This window comes from Benincasa hispida, chromosome 4, assembly GCF_009727055.1.
Source record: "Benincasa hispida cultivar B227 chromosome 4, ASM972705v1, whole genome shotgun sequence".
In the NCBI taxonomy this organism is placed as follows: Eukaryota; Viridiplantae; Streptophyta; class Magnoliopsida; order Cucurbitales; family Cucurbitaceae; genus Benincasa; species Benincasa hispida.
The window spans coordinates 6,254,418-6,266,583 of record NC_052352.1 but is presented as its reverse complement, the minus strand read 5'-3'; the positions used below and the strand labels follow the sequence as shown (position 1 = coordinate 6,266,583).

Genomic DNA, 12,166 nt, shown 5'->3' with positions numbered 1-12,166 from the left:
TTTTGAAATCAAAACAAGAAAGCATTGTTTGCCATCTGACAAAAATTTGTCGAGAAACCATATTTTAAAATCATTTTGTAAAACATTTGTAGCTGCTTTGCAATCCACGCGTATTAAAAAACTCTTGTTGTTAAATCACTTTGGAATTTGTTGGTACATAAAACGATTAATAAAATCTATTTTTTTTATGGTTGAATAATTTTTTTGAGATACTAGTCAGATACCTGAATGATATCTAACTAGTTGCTCTTATCATTGATGGATTGTTTGAGAATGCCTCCATATCATATTAATAAAAGAAAATGAATCAACTTATTTAAAAATATAATTAAATATCATTGTTCGGTGATAGAACAATTTATCCTTTAGTTATAAAAGCCTATCGCAGTCTATTATTAATAAACAATAACATTTTACTATACTTGAAAATATTCTTGACCCTTTTATAATTTAAAATAATTATCTTATTTTTAAGGGGTGTTTTCAAATATAGAAAAAATAACAAAAATATAATAAAATTTTAGAATTATCAATTATAGACGCTGATAGTAAATATTTTCAATAGTTTTATCATTTGAAATAATTTTTCTATTTTTAAAATCTAAAAAAACGATGTATATTTTTAATGGAAAAAGGTATTTGGATACGGCCCTTGAATACAGATACAATACCTGTCCAACTCGGCAACTCCCAGAAAATCTGAAGTCAAAGAGTCAAAGGCGCGCCTTTTATTTTCCCGTCAAAAGGATCAACGGCCAGATTTGAAGTAGCGGATCTTAGAGAACTGGGCAAAATCTGGGGCACGCTATAAAAGGGTCTACAAAAAGGGTTTCGCTCTATTTTTCTATAGTTTCATTCACTCTCTCGATTTCCCGCCAGACGAATTGGCGCGAAACTGGAGCCCCTCTCTACTACTTCTTATCTGTTCGCAGAACTAGCCCTAGATCTCCCTCCCGCCTTTTTTCTACCACTGGAGTGACCTGCTTCGCCTTCTACTCGTTGATCGTTCTACTTCTCCGTCGTTTCTCAACCTCGCCGCCGGCGATTCAGAGATTCTTATCATTGGTTAGTCGATCTCTGCTTTTACTCATCTGGTGCTGTTGTTCAATCGGTGGAGGTCGATTCCTTGATCAGATTTGCATATATTCCCTTTTATTTTAATCTTCTGCTGAATTTGCTTATTTATTTTATCAGTTTATTTTGAGATCTATGCTCTTGGACGAAACCCTGGGCGTTAGATCTGTTGATTATTCTTGTATCTAGATTCAGGCGTTTTAGTTGATCGGAATATATTTCTCTAACGTCTACGGTTGTAGTTCTCTAATGTCCATGGTTAAGTAGAGTAATGTTAATGTCGAGATCTGGATTTAGCAATTCTATATTTAAGAGTATATAGTAAATTATGAATGTGTCTTGCGGAGGATTTACTTGCGATTACTGATAGTTTTATGAACAGCGATCTTTCTTTAACGGACTGCTTTGTATTTTTCACGCATTTTCTAGTTACCTGGTCACCGACTTATCTTTCTGCACAAACACGTCGATTCTTTTGTTCATCAATAATTTGAGTAATGAGTCATGAGGTCAAAAGGTTTTCAACTATGTTAGACTTGACTGTAACAACATTCTCAGTTTGGAGCAGTTTTATCGAATTTTTTCTTGCATCTGAAGGTCGATAAGGCTTTTGGGTGGCGAACCTACATTATTTTGATCCTCAATTTTCCCTTCCATGATTGGAATCATGCCGTCTTGACTAATTCATTTCTACCATTACTTAATAAGTATTTTGCACCGCAGGAGAAGCATTATCTTGGTTCAATAAGGGGAAGAATTATACTTATCGAATGGAGTTGCGAAGTTTCTGTCATTTGCACTATATCCATGCCACTAAAGGCGGTGTGTTAACAAAAGTTCTGAACATCAACCGTGGAAAGCCGGAAGTCGTATTTAAGAAGCTTACTGACATATATAGATCTATAGATGACAAAGCTCAAGAACCACTCCCAACACGAGGGTCAAGAGAAGGTTTGGGAGAAAATATTCTTCACGGACTTGAGTTCAAGGTGGAAACCCAAGTTCCTTACGCAGAAAGAAAACTATTCAATGATGAGCCTGAGGTTTCTGATTCTCACAGTAAAGGCGATAGTGACGGGCAAGAGAGTGATTTAGAAGTTGATAGCATGACTTTAAAACAGATAATGGAAGGTTGCAAGAAAAGAAAGTTGAGCCAGTCAAGATCTGTTGACTCAAGTGAGGAAAAACTGAGGACATGTTCCAAGCGAGAACTTAATCAATCATGCTTGTTACCTGAGGAGGATGATAGTGATCTTAATGTAGCTCTTAGCATCTGGAAGTCCAAACTTTCAAAACGCAGAAAATTGAAAACCAAATGTGAAGAAAGCAGAATATCTATCAGTTCACAGTGCGTCCAAACAGTTGGAAATTCTGACCCAATCAATAGTGATCAAGGTCTGCTTCCAAACTTTCAAAATACAGACTGTCTACGTGAAGAAAGCAGAATTTCTACTAGTTCACAGTGCGTCCAAACAATTGGAAATTCTGGCCCAATCAATAGTGATCAAGGTCTGCTTTCATCTGGTTCAGACCTACCCCTCCCAACAGTTGTTAAAGTTGAAACACCTGAAACGGATGTGGCAGAAATCCAGAACACAAACTACGTTGATACGTGGTCTCTATTTTGTGATGAAAATATAAACTTGTGTTTGAGTTATGATCATGTTGGACCTGATGATTTAAATTTAGATATAGGATCGACGACATCTGAGAAAGAAGCTGAATATTGTGTTCTAAACAGTGCATGGTATGAAGGTTTGGAAGGCAATGAACCTGAAACTCTTCAGAGGGTAGGGGAATCCAGCGCCGACTGGATGAATGAAGATAAGCTGAAGGTACACAAATCCCATCATTCAGATTTTTCTGCATCAGAGAGCATGAAGGGACAACACACCCCAAGTTATGTATCCAATTATAGTATGTCAGAAGCTATTCCCCTGACTAAGGAACAGTGCTCTGGCACTTATACTTCCCTAAATAATTCTATTACAAACGAGGTCATATGTCAGAATAACAGTGAAGGTACTTCAGAAGCAATCGCCTTGACAGAGGAAAAGTGCTGTGATGCTTATATTTCAGAAGGTGAACCCTTTGCACACGAGGCCACGTGTCTGAATAATGGTGAAGGCTTCACTCATTTGCATGCAATGACTAATCTGAACGGCCTCCAAGTCCCAGAGATGAGTCCTGGAGCTGAAGTATGTTTAACTGAGAATAGTTATAAAGATGGGTTGGCATTTGATCATGAAAGAAGTATTCCAACTGAATCTACCAGTGATAGTAACTCAAGCCCTGATCATGGAAAATGTATTTCAACAAATTCTATCAGTGATCGTAACTCAGGATCTGATCAGCATTTGATATTTGTTGATGAATGTACAGCTAAGGAGAGACAACCACAAATTTCTGATTATTCTGATTCAGAAAGAATTACTTCACCAGATTCTCATCTCGATGGTTCTGTGGACAAATTTAATCAATTTGAAGAACCTAAACGCCATCCGACAAGGCTGTTATCAACGAGAACAGTAAGTTGAATCTAATTGATTTAATATTTGGTTTAAAACTATGCGGAAGTTGCTTATATTGTGCTTTCACTTTCAGACTATTTCCCCAATATCTCAGGAAAGATTGTCCAAGGCTATGAAGTCCATGCGGTTACATGACAAAGAATGCAAAAGTAAGTTCCTGAAGTTAAAAATTAGTTAGTAGGGAACGTGGTTTTGATATTATCCCATATTCATCCTTTTTTTGTAATATATATATTTTTTCTATTATTTGTATGATAAAAATAGAAAAAGTTGTTTTTATTGCCTTAATATGAAGTTATTAACCCCATGAATAGAATGTAAAAACATTTTCTTGACCAGAAAATGCCAAGGCTAGCACAGTCCTTGCTCCTTGGAAAAGGCTAAGTATGAACTACTCAAAAGCTTTGCAAGTCTAAACTCTCTCCCTTTTCGGCTGGGCTTCTGTTTTTATTATATGTGAATGAAAAAGGTCAATGGAATACAACACTTTTTTTTTACCAGGGGAGCCTTGGCACTAATATGTGAAAAAAATGTAAATTGTGGGTTCATTTGGTAATTATTTTATTTTATAAGCATATTTGAAATCCTCGTGACATCCTAGGAATACAATTATGATAAGTTATAATGGTTTGGGAACAGTTTCTTCACTTTTCATATTCTATTTTCCTAATTGTTTTCTCTTTTCATTTTAGCATGTGGTGCCAAACCATATTTCAAGCAAAACAAGTACAAGGTCGGCACAGCTGAAGAATGTGACCAGATGAAACCAGTGTATTCTGATATATATCAGGAGCAAAATATAAGGAAATCAAAGAAGAGAAGTTCCCATTCAGCGAGCACCACTAAAGTTCCTCAAGCTACGGTCCAAAATTGTTCAGAGAGTGCAATTGCATTCACACAAAGGCAAATGCAGGACATAGAATGTCTTGCTCTGAAACTTACCAATCAGTTAAAGTCAATGAAAGCAATTGTAGAAGACAGACTTCATGTTGAAGGCAACAAAGCTACAAGTTTCAAGTTTAACACGGATGAGGTAACTAAACATATATGGGAATATCTTAACTGACAACTTGATTACTGTTACCTTATTGCAGATGCCTCCATCTTTATTGAACTTATACACAGCTTGCTTTAGCTTTCTTAGAATGTTGAGAAATTGAATTTTCCACGTACCCTTACACTTTCCATGTTTGACAAACCTACTTCGTCTAATAATTGCATTTGGCATTAATTAGCATATAGGAATGTGTTTTGTAAAGCTTTTAATCCCTTCCCCCTTTCCCTTGGTGTTTGTGTCACCTAGGATGTATGGAGATGATAGTTTCAATCCTACGCCTTGAGTGTTTAACCAAGTCATTCAGTTCTTCCTAGGAGAAATTATTTTTACACTTACTCTCAAGCTTTTTACTCCTAGGAGAAATTATTCAATAGAATTCACCCTATAACCTTTTGCCAGCATCGTTAGGATGGTAACTCTGTGAAAGATAAAGATGCCTTGTTGGAATAAAAGGGTTAATTGGGTACTGCTTATGTCAGCTAAGGACATTGTTCATTCCTGTAAAAACTTGTTGGAGAACTTGCCACTCACTAAACACACATTATGCAGAATGATTAACTTATATTGTTGCTTAGATGTTGGTATGTCAGGAATTAGCACCTGAACTTCCATGCAACTTGTAATCAGTGCAAATATTTGATATTTATAGACTTAATAGTAACATTATGCTGATGTATTATTCTGTACTTTGGCAGGTGAGAACAGCCATTGCTGATGCCACAAAAGCGGAAATGCGTGCGAAGAAATGGCTTTTGATTATGTCAAGGGACTGCAACCGCTTTTGTAAAATAATGGTTCGTACCTCACCCTAATCTCGTTAAAGAAACAGAAGAAAACCATTGATATTTCTTCCCTAACTGTCTAATAATTAACTGCAGAATACGACCGAACAGAATTCAAATGCTTCTCCAACTGCAATCCAGAAGGTGAAGAGGAAGGTTACATTTGCTGATGAAGCTGGTGGAAAGCTTTGTGAAGTTAGGTTGATCGAGGACGATGTCAATGCCGAGTCTTTTGTCGAAATGCGGCCAGAAAATTGTGAAACAGTCTAATAACATTTGGAAAAAGCCTACCTACTCGTATACTAATTACTAACTTATACTGAATCATTGTTCTCTTTTGAGATGTTCATTTGTAAATTCTCACGTCACGTTTAAAAGAGAGTGCCGGAATTGGATTCTGACGAGGAAGTGATAATTCCTTACCGTTCCTTTTCCCTCATATTTAAACCAAAATCGAGAAATTTAAATTAACACGTTTGCTACTGCAATATATTTGTGAATGCTTGAGATTGGTTAAGATATCCAATTATAAGAGTGCAGTTTTTATATCTGATACTATCGGTTTTTATTTTGTGTCTATTTTGATATTCCCTTACCTCCACACATTTTTGTATTTTGTATTATGTTTAAGATGATTTAAAAAGTCTTCTTATTGTGTAGATAGCTAATTTGTGTAAGACGTTTTCTTCTTTGATTATTTGCTCGTCGATTCTTTCTAACATCTTCATTACTTATTACAAATATAAATTTGGAAACTATGTTATTGTAGTGGGAATTAAGTTATTTGTCTGATACATCTATTAGAAAAATTATTTAACGAAGCGATCACAATTTGGCTGTTTCATCACAACCATTAGATATGAATTAAAAAATCTGTAATACTCATAGTAACCATTGATTATTAAACTGGACTCTTGCAAATCTAACAATAATAAAACCGTGCCAGTTTCATTCAATAATTTCTTTCACTTGTTCGAGTGGGAATCATAGAATAGAAACTCCCAAACCTCAGAAAAAGCTCTGACGATAACCCGATGATACTCCGGTGAGTTCAACGCCAAATAACACTGCAAAAGCTCCTCCAATCCCTTCGCCTCAAAAATCTCCTTCTCCAATATCATCTGTACCATCGACCTCTTGAAATCTTCTTGTGGTTCCTTCGATCTCTTCACCTGCACAAAGCTCTTCCCCATTTTCCCTTCCAATTTCCTCAGGCACGACGCTCTTTTGCTTCTCGTCACCGGCGATGCATCGTCGGAGAAACTTATCGAAGAGTTCACCAACGCCTCCGTTCCTTTGCCTTCCTCTCCCCCGTACCCATTCGCTATGAATGACTTGCTTTTAATCCCCGTTCTCTTTAATTTCATCTTGATCTTTGACGTCTTTCTGGAAATCCAAGAAAATGGAGAAGAACGCCGATTCTCTTCGCCGTAAATTTCATGGTCGGTTCCGGCTCCGTTTTCTTTCACTTGTAGTAGTCCGTTTTCTCGAGCGTATGATTTCAATTTGCAGTTAATGCAGACTGATGTGGACTTTTCCGCTGAAGGGTCGGCGAAGAAATCCACCGGCGTTGACGGCGGTGGCGACGGTGGATTGGGATAACAGCTGTAGCAGGATCTGGGGTTGGCCGGAATTTGCTTCTTGTTGTGGAAATTTTCCGGCGAAGGAGTTTTGGGGAATGTTAAAGCATGTAGGTGTTTGGGGCGGCAGAATCGCAAAGAGGAGATGAAGAGACGGAATTTGAGCTTGAAGCTTCTGGCCATGGAGAGAAGGGAGGATGATGGCCGGCAAATTGTTCTGTTTCTCTGCGTATAAATAATTGTGATAAGATACTGGCCGGCCGGCAGCGAAGTTGAGCCAATGGGGTTGTGGTTTTGACCAAATGCCAAGTGATGAAGAGAGACTCATTGATGCATAATCATGTGGAACTTTTCATATTAAGTGCAGTCGTCTGATGAATAATTGAATAATTTGTGAAAATTACATTTTGATAATAGAATTGGGGTAGGGAATAGATGACCCAAAACCGGGAGAAAATGAAATATATTCTACTTTTCAAAATGGAGGTTTTCTTTGATTTTTTGCAATCATATTCGTGTGAAATTTTCAAAACTAAACCACACGAATGGAGATTGACCTCTCACTCTCCCTCGCTCTCATTCTCATGTCTTCCTCTCTCTTTCGTTTTCGTTCTCGCTCTCACTCACTCTCTCGATCCCTTCACTCTCACCAACTCTCTCTTGATCTCTTCACTCTCTCACTCTCGGTCTTCTCTCTCTTTGTTCTCCTCTTTCTCACTCTATCGCACTCTCTCTTGGTCTCCTCTCTCTCATTCATTCTTGGTCTTCTCGCTCTTGCACCGTGTCGCTCTCTCACTCCAATGCATTTGACGTTTCGATAGCCAATGATGGTACTTCTACAACGTTTTGATAGTCCATGACGAATGGAGAAAAAAAAAATAGAGAATGTTGGCACTTATAGAATAAAGAAAATCGAGAAGAAGAAGAGGGGAAAAAAAAAGACATTAAGAGTGATTGATGATGTGAGTAAGGGGGCAAAATTCTTAACTTTCAAAAAATGGTCGAAAACCATTTTGGAGTTATTGGATCTATTATACAATTATATCTAATTGAATCAGTATAGTCGTTCTTTTGTTTTTAATATTAGCATGTATCCATCAATATAAATAGTTTTTTTAAAATCTTGGAGCAACTTTCTAGCTATGAGATCATCTAATGATATAGAGCGGTTTTGAAATTTTTAAAAATTCTAAATTAAGAACCATTTTATTTTTTCTATCCGTTTTTTAGTAGAAAAATGCATGATGTGGGAGAATTTTCACAGGGATAAAAAGGAGAAAATGAAGAATCTGACAGAATCATCGGAATTCAGATTCAACTTTTTGAGTTGCTTTTTAATCTCTTTTTTCTGATTGCAAAAACTAGTGTCTTCAACTTCAAGATGAATGGAACCCAATTGCCCCTTTTCTCCTGTTTGCAATAATGCTATTCATAACCACCGTGGCTCTCTCATGCTGCCATTTGACCTCAGAATCATTGCTTATAATCCCCACATATATCATGCCAAAGAAGAACATGATACTGATCGAAATAAGTTGTCCATATTGAAAATAAAAAGTTTTCTCGCAGGGAGATTCAAACGTCTGAACTAAACTTACCCAAACAAGCAAGAACACCAACATACCATGACTTAATTTCGGAAATGTTGCGTATAATAACGTCTGATTTCTTTTTATTTCTATCTGATATACAGTTTCATATCACATAAAGAATTTGAATTTAACTTAAGACTTGAGCTTTGAGGTTAAACATCGAGCAAGCATGATGGAATCTTACTGAGTAGACGTAGACTACAAAGGGGAACAACAATTTGAAGATGAATATTGCATAATTTCACTATTTTTTTTTTCTTTTTCCTTTGCATGTAACTACAAAACAGAGATATAGATATATTGCGAGATCAAACGTGTTTATACCAACCAGCAAACAATCAGGAAAAAAAGAAAAAGTAATCAGGCTTCAGGAACTTGAAACTCTTTGAAGCTATCAGGAAAAAATGAAAAAGTAGTCAGGACTCGGGAACTTGAAACTCTTTCTAGCTGATACCTACTTCTCTTTTAACTGCTTTCATCCACCATCTGATTAACCACCTGATTGTTTGCAAATAGAGGCTCCCGTCGTTTCGGAAATCCTGGAGGTTCTAAAGGTGATCCCCTGAATTTTAGCTCTGAAGCTGCTCTATAACTTGGATCAACTGCAGCCGGTCTCGAGCTATGGTCACTTGTTGTAGGTGGCCTAAAGGAACTTGTTGCCCCACCTGGATACCCTGTAGGAGAACCATAATGTCGTGGTGGTCCTCTTATGCCACCACCGCCTCTGAGATCCATCATATCGGTACTTCTCGAAGGAGTGTCTATGAAAGATGCTCGCTCGCTGGATCCAGTTCCCAGTGGAACTCCAGTAGTTGGTGAAGTGGCAGTAAAAGGATCATCGGGTCCCCATGAAGTGAGCGCCTCCTTCTTCTTGGCAAAGAATTGCCAAGCTCCAAAGAGAAAGAGTATGAAAAACAGAACAGGGCTTGTCCAGAGCATTGAATTGAACTCTCCTTTAAAAATTGGAAGATTAGAGCGATACATTCCTACATATCCACCCCCAAGTCCAAGAACCACAAGCTTTTCATGATCGCTAGATATTAAGGGTATAAATTTTCCTTCAGACTCTAAATTCAAATTCTGGTAATTTAAGAAAGATGACCTGATCTCATCTAGACCAGCAGAAAATAGAAGCCTTGGTGCAGCGACTCTAACATAATGTTGAGACGACACATTGAAAACATGAACCTTCTCATTGCTGATCACAAGCAAATAACCCTTAATTGCCTGAAAGACAAGCGGTTCATCAAGCTCAAACTTCCTTTTAGATCTGACCCTACATTTAAAGTTCATTATATCTCCCAACAACAAAACGTGAATTAGATCACCATCTGATGTAAAACCATAGGCTTTAGATCGCTCTGTGGCATCAAATACGTAGTTCCGAGCAAGAGAATAATTCAATCCCTCACATCCAGCCTCCCTAAGTTTCATGCTTCTCAAATCCAATGAGCCAGCGCCACTTTCTGTCAAGAACAAAAGCCTCTGCTTCAAGAATGCTATTGGCCTACTCATCAGCGTGACAGAACCATAAACCGTACCATCTTCTTTGAAAACCTTGATCTTTCCCCTGAAATCTGAAGACAGAATGTACCTAGTCCTCCCAACATGATGCACTTCCAATATGGAAATCGGCGAGTCGTCCTCCCGACTGTCAGTGGCAACAAATTCCACAACATGTTCCATGAAAATGGAATTCAACTCCTCCCCATTCAATCCCTCCCAAATCCGATGCATCAAGATCGCCCCATTATTGTGCCCAGTAACAAGAAGTGTCTCGTTCTTATAAATGGACGTATATGACAGCATTGCTGTAATGGGTGATTCAGACACCGTAGGAAGCTCAATCGCAACATCTCCATTTCTAACAAACACATAAATTCTCCCTTTCTCATCTCCAACCGCAACATACTTGCTATGCCCCTCAAAATCCCTAATAGGCAAGACATTGATACAAGTAGCATCAGACTCCAGTTTCACAGCAGACAAAAAGTGGAACCTCTCAGACCAAAATGGACTGTATTTGGTCACTGAAACAGCTCTCATTCTACCTCCATCTTGAATTTTATTGTCCAAACCGCCATCTCCACCATCATTCAGACCATCTTCTTTCCCTTTCCGTTTTACCCCGCCTAACCCAACCACCTCAGACACTACCCGTCTCGAAGCATCAGTATTCAGTTTATCTTTATGCACCGCCGTGGGAATATCAGATAACCTCAACTCCAACTTAGAAACTACATCGCTAAGGTTTCTCACTAACTCTTCAAGATTTTTTAGTAGATTATACTGTTTAATTTCAAAAGGGACTTCGATTTCAGATTGATTCAGCTCAAAGGAGCTGGAACTACATACAAAAACCCTAGAAACATGGGGAAAAGAAAAAACGAATAGAAAATAGATGAAAAGGAGCTTGCCTTTCCGCAGATTCGCCATTCAAGAAGCTGGGGAGAAGCTATTCAATGGCCTGCCATTCAAAGTGAACTTAAATCGAGGATCTCTGATCCCGTTCGGATCTGGGAACAGGGGAGAAGCTCTTCAATGGCTTTTTTTGAGGAATCTGTGAGAAGTTATTAGAGATTAAGAAAGAATAAAGTGCAATTAAAAAAGAGAGAAAACATCAAAGATGGAGAGTGTGTCAGGACCGGTATGTAGGGGTTTTGAAAATGGTGGGTCGTGATCTCAGGCGAAATAGTGTCAAAATGTTTCGGTCAAGTTCTTGTTTCCGACCATTTCCGTTGAACAAATGAGAAGGGAACGGAAGGGGTTTTACCTTGGTCAAGCTAACTATTTTTTTTCTCTCTCTATAATTTAATTCAAAACAATATATCGTGTGTATTATTGATATAATTTATTATAAATTAATTTTGTTATATTTGTAATTATTAAAAAATATTGCTATATACTTAATTATCATCTTTAAAAGTGCTATCCAATGTAATTACTCTTAATAATATTATAAATTAAATAGAAAAAAATATTTAAATAACATTACTATGTGAAAAGTAAATAAGAAGTATGAACACTCTGAAACACTATGAAAAAAGATATTGTTATGGAGTATAGAAATAACTCATTTTTGTTGGTAAATATAAGTATATCAAAGTTACTTTGTTTAGTTTCTAATAATTTTTATACTAAAGCTTGCAGGATCAGGGTATTTAGGTGGTTAGTGCATCTAAGTTTTTGTCTTGGTGCTGGCGAAATATCCTTCATATTCGGGATAATTTGAGGTTCTTGGTTCGCTATTTTGTTTGTGATAGATGATGTTGTTTGGTTTGGTTTGACTCTTGACTAGAAAGGGACTTTATCTGCAGTCTGTAGTTATTTTAGATGTAGATAGTTCATTTCATACTAAAGTGTGTGTGCACTCTGATGAGATCGTTAATCTTTTTAATGTTCTTTTAGTAAGGTCGTTTGTGGGAACATGATTTTGTTGGGGAGATGGTCTCTCAGAATCTCACATCGAGATATGGAACTCAATTAAATTTGTCATTTTAACTTAGGTAATTGACTAACGTAAGGTTTATTGAGTTACTTCTATTATTTA

At 37.2% G+C, this 12,166-nt stretch overlaps 3 protein-coding genes across 3 annotated transcripts; 1 reads left to right on the top strand and 2 right to left on the bottom strand.

Moving 5' to 3' along the window:
• Positions 1-833: 833 nt before the first annotated feature.
• Positions 834-5,997, top strand: LOC120076846. The gene is made up of 6 exons (XM_039030789.1): positions 834-1,065; positions 1,798-3,602; positions 3,679-3,754; positions 4,298-4,638; positions 5,358-5,456; positions 5,541-5,997. Exons 2-6 carry the CDS (start codon positions 1,845-1,847, stop codon positions 5,712-5,714), a joined length of 2,448 nt encoding a protein of 815 aa, XP_038886717.1. The 5' UTR covers positions 834-1,065; positions 1,798-1,844; the 3' UTR covers positions 5,715-5,997.
• A 412-nt stretch (positions 5,998-6,409) lies between these two features.
• LOC120076036 (transcription repressor OFP8-like) lies at positions 6,410-7,207 on the bottom strand. Its single transcript, XM_039029819.1, has one exon. It carries the CDS (start codon positions 7,205-7,207, stop codon positions 6,410-6,412), a length of 798 nt encoding a protein of 265 aa, XP_038885747.1.
• A 1,554-nt stretch (positions 7,208-8,761) lies between these two features.
• LOC120075846 (uncharacterized membrane protein At1g75140-like) lies at positions 8,762-11,419 on the bottom strand. The gene is made up of 2 exons (XM_039029550.1): positions 11,262-11,419; positions 8,762-11,176 (listed from the first exon to the last, which is right to left on the bottom strand). Exon 2 carries the CDS (start codon positions 11,050-11,052, stop codon positions 9,082-9,084), a length of 1,971 nt encoding a protein of 656 aa, XP_038885478.1. The 5' UTR covers positions 11,053-11,176; positions 11,262-11,419; the 3' UTR covers positions 8,762-9,081.
• Positions 11,420-12,166: the final 747 nt, after the last annotated feature.